We start from the raw sequence: 7571 nt of genomic DNA on the forward strand, positions 1-7571 counted from the left end.
TGAAGTAAGATTTGTAGATAAAGTAGTGTGATTGCCCTAATTAAAAATTTGTGCCTTTCTAATGCAGATTAATTTTTTTCACTGCAGAGATATAATATCTGAACAGAGGGTTACTTTGAAAGTATATGCACATAATCACCTAGCTTCACACTATAGCACAAACACAGAGAGAACATGAAGGGAAAGAAATGGATTAATTCTGACAAAATTTAAAAGTCTTTCTAATAAATAATTTCAAACATTTATAAGAACAGAACTTCTTGGTGCACACCATAGAGTCCCATGTGTCCAAACCACTCAGAAATATAGACTCAACTTTGGAGGTTCAGTCCTTCAGGTAATCACTCTGCCATCCATCCAGGGATGCTGAACATTTGGGGACATTAGCACTTTCACCAGTAAGTTACTTTCCAAAGAAATTCCCTGAGCAATAAGTGTAGGTCATTTTCCTTTGGGAATAAGCTTCTGGGATTTTGACATTGGAACACTGGAAGAGATTAAGGAGGTACCTGGGAAAATGGGGCATGGGATGACAGTAGGAGGTCAATAGTGCAGTTACAAGGTGGAAAATTTTGGGGAAAAGTCCCTAAAATGGAGGTAGGTCTGAGTCTTCAGGAGGTGAAACTAATTTGGAAGTGACTTCCTAAAGTCCCTCCCATTCCTGGTTCAGAGTATCTTCTCTACCAGAGAGAGTGTGGTAATTACTTGGACAGAGAAGGGTTAAGGGGAGCTCACTAACCCCTCCTTCCGGTTGCCTGTGGTTAGGGAGGGTGAAGACCAAATAGCCAGTGGAGCAAGCAGCCAGGAGGAGGGGCAGAAGGGCCAAAAGCTACAGACAGAGAAGAAAACAGACAGGATCCATCTCTCACCTCTTACCAAGTTTCCTACCGGAGCATTTCCTTGGCTGCCAGAGCAGAGCTTGTCCTCAGGGCATACAGGTCACACTGTGCAGGACTCAGAGAAGCAGAGCACAGGGTTCTGGGCACAAGGCTGGGATCCACAGCTGGTACAGGAGGGAGCATGGCAGGCCAGCGGGTGCTGCTGCTAGCAGGTTTTCTTCTGTCTGAGTTCCTGCTCTCAGAGGCCGCCAAAATTCTGACTGTATCCTCACTGGGTGAGTGCTGGCTGGAGAAGCAGACACAGGCGCATCCCAGGTGCTCAGGCAAACTAGCCCTGCTTCATAGGTTATTCTTTGTGGTTTTCCAGACCTGGTTCGGATTCCAGGCTAGCGGAGGGAGAGGGAGGAAAGGCATGGGGGCCAGAAAGAAGTTCCCGCTGCTAGGGTTGGGAAGTTAGCTCTGGAGAAAACAAGTTTCCTTTCCTTTCTTTTTATCTGCTCTGGAGGTGTGTCCTATTCTGCATTCCTGGGACCAGAATTTAGATCCAGTGCTACCTGGAGACCTTGAGCTGCCTACTTCTGGGTGTAACCGGGACTGTCAGAGGCACACCCTAAAAGTCTGAGGGTGCAGTAGTTGCCAGTAGAAAGTAGAAGGTGAGGTCAGTTTCAAGCTCTTGGAGGCCAAGGAAAGGAACTCCTGGGGGCAGCAGCACAAACTGAGCATTTTTCACTAATAGGAAGCCTGGAAGATGACTGGGCAGAGGAGGGGGCCGCAGCCAGTCAAGGTCTTGTAGCCCCTCCCTTTTGCCCTTTCTGCTAGAAAGTTTTGAAGGACAGTGAAGCAGTTAATTCTGCATGAACCCAGTTTTAATGCCCTTACTTTTGCCCCAAAGGGGACAGAAGGGGAACAGGAACATTTATCTTGGCATTCCCTCAAGATGTTTTTTGGATCCATCCTGACAGGATAGGGGGCTCCTGGGATCACTTTTATTTTTTATTTTATTTAAAATTTTTAAAACGTTTTATTTATTTTTGAGAGAGAGAGAGAGAGAGTGAGCAAGCAGGGGAGGGTCAGAGAGAGAGACACACACATACAGAATCTGAAGACAGGCTCCAGGCTCTGAGCTAGCTGTCAGCACAGAGCCGGACGCGGGGCAAACCCAGCACTGCGAGATCATGACCTGAGCCAAAGCCAGACACTCAACCGACTGAGCCACCCAGGCGCCCCGTGGGTCACTTTTAGATCCCCAATAATTTGGGGATCCTGAGCTGGAAGAAACCATAAAGTTCATCTAATTGGCCATCCTACTTTTATTTCCTGACAGGGAACCTGAGGGTCAGAGAAATGAGGGGCCTTTTGGACGAGCACACCAGACCTCTTTGATGTCACACACCCAGACCTTAATTCACTGTTTCTTACCTCAAACCTGTCCTCTTCCCCAGACTCTACTCTTCACAGTAGGGATTTCTGAAAATCAATATTGAAAAACCTGTTTTCCATTTTAAATCTATTTTTAATGATAGAGGCAACAGAAAAAAAGAGCTGCCTCACTTCTTGAAATTGCATGTCCTCTGGACTCTGAGAGGGGGCAGGTGTGGTTTGGAGTTGCCGGAAGGCCTGCCTCTGCCCCAGAATGCACTGGGCTCACCAAGAGCCTCAGGAATAAATGCCTCTGCAGGAAGCCTTCACTGCACCCATTTCTTGCGGGGGTTAAGGGTGAGCCAGAGAAGGCATCTGAGGGTGTAGAGCTTGTGTTTTATGTGATCTCTGTTACCTCAGGCAACACAAGTATAGGTGTAAAAAACTAGAATAATTTCCACAGATACACACCATTGGTGTAGTTCTACATTCTTCTCTCCTGACTCAATCATCATGAGATCATTATCTTCCAAACAATCCCACTTTCCAACATAGGCAAATTCTATTTCTTGACCCGTAGATTCAAGAAAACTGCTACATGATATTACATGGCTTTAGGTGTTGGTGTGATAACCTGTATCTCCCCAGAGAATTATGCTTCTGTCTCCTTAGGATCCCAGGATTTCCCTGTGTTGGGTATGTCCCAGGCTTGCATGAATACAGGATCCTGCAGTTCCATCCAAAGGGTCCACTGTTATTCTGAATGCCTTAATTTGATGTTTAGTGAAACGCAGGCTGCAACTGAGGAACACTCTGACAGATCTATTTGAACCCGAAGAATCTTGGCTCTGAGCAGTGGTTCTACCCTTTTCTGCTTCCGTGGCTTGGACTAATATTCATGTTCCCATGCTTCTGGCTTCCATGTTAACATAAATTTCCAGAGAGAGGATTCTAGAAATAACTTTGATTGATTGTCCTTTGGAACCCCCTTATTCTCACATACTTAGTCTTGTGCCAAAGTTTCCAGCAAATTTCCTTTCCTAAAGGACACAGTATCTCCATAGAGACAGCCTAAATTTCAGCCTGTGCCTAGGATTGGGAACTCCTTCAGGCCTAAGCATAGAGAAGCTCATCTCACTGATATGGAGATCTTGAATTGCAAAAAAGAACCTTTCATGTAAGATTGCTACATATTAAGATTTGGTCAGAAAGAATGCGGGTATCTGGTCTGGGGCTTACCCAAAAGGAAACTGAAGGACTAAAATAAGTAATCTTCTACTGACCACCAACTTTCTGATGCCTTACCCTGGATTTCCAGATTCCCCACTTCAATTTCAGACCCTCTGTTCTCACCTTTACAAAACTGAAATTTTGTATTTTTCCTAGGTGGAAGCCATTATCTACTGCTGGACCGGGTATCTCAGATTCTTCAAGATCATGGTCATAATCTCACCATGCTTCTTTATGCAGGAGATCATTTAATCCCAAGTATGTTTTTTGTAATTATTAAATGTATCTATCCCAGGAAAGGATAGACAATGTCTTTTGTATAGCACTGCTTAGCACAAAATATTTTTTTATATAGTTTATTTTCAAGTTGGTTTCCATATAACACCCAGTGCTCTTCCTCACAAGTGCCCTCCTCCCTGACCATCACCCCCCTTTCCCTTTAATCTTTTTTAATCTAGTTATATTTAAAGATGGAAAAACATCTTGTTAGACTGTGTAGACCTGGCCCCCATGATGCCATATCTTTATATTTTGCCTCCTGCTCTAGTTATCTTATCCTTTTTTTTTTGCATGGAATATGAAATCTTCAATGATTATTATAATGCTGAGTATTACATTTTCAATTCTTTCTGTTTTAGGTATTTTGATGGTCTCTAATTAGGTGCATATATGTGTATAATTTTATATCTTCTTGCTGTATTGAAACTTTTAATAATACATAACATTTTTCATTGTCTCTTGTAATCTTTCTTTTTAATGTTTTATTTATTTTTGAGAGAGAGAGAGAGAGAGAGAGAGAGAGACAGCGCAAGCAGGGGAGGGTGAGAGAGAGAGGGGGACACAGAATCTGAAGCAGGCTCCAGGCTCTGAGCTAGCTGTCAGCACAGAGCCGGATGCAGGGCTTGAACCCACAAACCTGAGATCATGACCTGAGCCGAAGATGGTTGCTCAACCAACTGAGCCACCCAGGCGCACCCCCCTTGTAATCTTTTTTTTAAAATTTAAAATCAATTGTGTTTTACATTTGCTCATTGGCTTCTGATTTCTTTCTGGTTATTACTTGCATGGAATATTTTTTTCCATCATTTTCCTTTTGGTCTATTTGTGTCATTACAGAGAGATTCCATTGTATGTGGACAAATTGCAAAGATAGTACAGAAACTTCCCATATATTATTTACCCTGTTTCCCCCATTGTTAATATCTTTTATTTGTAATTATTTTATTAATATGTTTTATTGAAGTGTAGTTGATACACAATGTTGCACATTAGTTTCAGGTGTACAACATAGCAACTTGACAACTATATATGTTATGCTATACTCACATGTGTAGCTATCATCTCTCACCATATGAAGCTTTTATAGTTAGATCATGTATTTTTATCCATTCTTCCAATGTCTGTCTTTTTTTGAGAATTTAATCCATGTATATTTAAAGTAATTACTGATAAGGAGAGACTCACTTCTGTCATTTTGCTATTTGTTTTCTATATGCCTTATAATGTTTTTGTCTCTTACTCTCTGAATTACTGTTTCTTTTGTGGTTAGGCAATTCTTTGTAAAATGTTAAATTATTTTCTCATTTTCTTTTTGTATATTCTACAGCTTTTTTTGTGTGTGATTACCATGGGGATTTCATTTAATCTGCTAAGTCTATGACACTAAGATTTTAATTTATAGGAGCTTAATAACATTCAAACATTCTGTTGCTAGATGGCTTTATTCCCAGCTCTTCAGTTAGTTGATGTCACAAAATTACATTTTTATAAATTATAGATTATCATTAACTTGAATACATAGTATGTTAAATTATGTAGAAAATTTGAGTGGACTTACAAATTTTGAATAATGAACAGTAGTTTTTAAACAAATAATTTTTTAATATACTAGTCTCTTAAATCATATAAAAACAAGGTAGTTAGAGCCATTGTTACAATAACAGTAGCTTTTATAATTGCCTGTTCATTTACCTCTTTAGAAATCTTTATATTTTTCATATACCTTTAAGTTACTCTCTGGTGTGCTTTCATTCTTCCTTGAAGAAGTGCCTTGCGCCCTACTCCCAGGGCAGTTCCAGTGGTAACAAACACCTTAGGTTTGTTTATCTGTGATTGTCTTAATTTTCCTTGATTTTTGATGGACAGAGTTGCCTGATGTAGAATTTTTTGTTCACAATTCTTTTTTTTACCTCCAAAATTTTTGATTAGAAATCTATAGATAATCTCACTGACACCACTTATATTTTCTCTTGCTCCTTTTAATATTCCCTGTTTCTCTTTCTGTATTTTGATATAATGTGTTCTGATATGGGTGTCTGAGTTCACTTTATTTGGAGTTTGATGAGCTTTCTGGATGTCATATTCAATCTATCATACAATTTGGGATTTTTCCAGCCACTATTAATTCATATGTTCTTTCTATGCCTTTCTTTCTCTCTTCTCCTGAGCATCTACAAGTCATATGTTGGACTCTTAGGCTATGTTCCCTTTTCTTTAATCCTTTAACTTTCTGTTCCTCAGACTTGACCATTTCTATTATCCTCTCTTGAGAGTCACTGATAATTTCTTCTGTTTGCTTAAATCTGCCTTTGAATTCCTCTAGTAAAATTTTTATTTCATTTATTGTATTTTTCAGTGCTTGAATTTGTTTTTGGTTTTTCTTTAAATTTTCTACCTTTATTTTTAAAAAACTAAAACATTTTTTATCTATTTTAAGAGAGATAGAGAGTGAGCATGAGCTGGGGAGGGGCATAGAGAAGAGAGGGAGAGAGAGAATTTTAAGTAGGCCCCATGATGTTAACCCAGAGCCTGATGGGGGGCTTGATCTCACAAACCATAAGAGCATGACCTGAGCTGAAATTAAAAAAAATTGGACACTTAACCAACTGAGCCAGCCTGGTACCCCAACCATCCTTTTAGTGAATTTTGCAAACACCATTTCTTTGACCTTCTCCACGTCTTCCTTTAATTCTCTGAGAATCTTTAAGGCAGTTATTTTAAAGTCATTGTCTAGTATATCTGCCATCAGGTCATTCTTAGGGACAGTTTCTGTTAATTTCTTATTTTCTTTGGAATAGGCCTTAGTTTCCTGTTTCTTGGTTTGTCTTGTGATTTTTGTTGAAAACCGAACATTTGAATATAACAATGTGTAAATCTGGAGATGAAACTCTTATCCCTTCTCCAGAGTTTGCAGAATTTTTGTTATTAATTTTATTTATTTATTTATATTTGAAAATAGTTTTATGCTGCTTTGGTGTTGAGGATCAAATCGAGGTATGAATTTCACTGTTCTCAGGTCTTTTCTGAACATTTTCCTGGGCATGAATGGACACTTTCTAGTTTTCTTGATATATGTAGTTGTTTGACACTGTTCCAGCTTTTAATCATTCCCTTTCAAATGGGAAAAATGAGAAAATGAGGGGCCAAAGGGGGCATCAATCTTTTAAGACCCCTGGAAGTCCACTGAGCCAGAGAGGGAGGTGGCTGCAGTAATAGAGTATGATGCAGAAACTATGCTGCCTACTTCTTTGCATCTCTGTGATCAGAGCAGCAATCAACAGTCAGAGCACAGATACTTGATATTTGGACAAGGTCATTTTTTGCTCAGTCAGGCTCTTGAAACCTCTGTACAAGCTGCTCTATGAACACATGTATACAGCTTCCTGCTGGAGACTGAGGGATAGGGGACAGGTAGCTGCTACTGTGGAAAGAGCTGAAATTGACTGAAATTATCCGTAATTTAAAGACTCCCCCTGGTAGTTGGAAACCATCATTTGGACACAGAATTCCCAAATAGTTATTTCAGACAAATTCTGTCAGTGGAATTGTTGTCTACATCAAGAGATGAATGTGTGTGTGTGTGTGTGTGTGTGTGTGTGTGTGTGTGTAAACTTTTCACCAGCTGCTATTTGAAAGCATGTCCAGGAAAGTTCCTTCTACTCTCATGCTGGGAATGGAACCATAATAGGTGTGTCTCAACAGTGTCAGGGATGGAAAGACCTTAAACTGAACAAGTAATTCATCGCAGGAATTTAATTGAGGTGCCAAAGCTTGTGCTTTGTGTAGGGCAGCAGCACATCCCTCGTCGTGAGCTCCTGTGTGAATGTTTGTGTCTTGAATGAGTGTGCTCCACGAATCTCTGCA

General features: G+C 40.1%; 1 protein-coding gene across 1 annotated transcript in view; it reads left to right on the forward strand.

The window, feature by feature from the left end:
- The first annotated feature begins 1020 nt into the window (after window positions 1–1020).
- LOC115293541 (UDP-glucuronosyltransferase 3A2-like) overlaps window positions 1021–7571 on the forward strand; it is a 54015-nt gene continuing 47464 nt past the window's right edge. The window contains exons 1-2 of the mRNA XM_029941275.1: window positions 1021–1114; window positions 3585–3686. Coding sequence (XP_029797135.1) covers window positions 1021–1114; window positions 3585–3686 — 196 coding nt within the window. The remainder of the gene's footprint in view (window positions 1115–3584; window positions 3687–7571) is intronic.

This window comes from Suricata suricatta, chromosome 6 (assembly GCF_006229205.1).
Source record: "Suricata suricatta isolate VVHF042 chromosome 6, meerkat_22Aug2017_6uvM2_HiC, whole genome shotgun sequence".
NCBI classification, from domain to species: Eukaryota; Metazoa; Chordata; class Mammalia; order Carnivora; family Herpestidae; genus Suricata; species Suricata suricatta.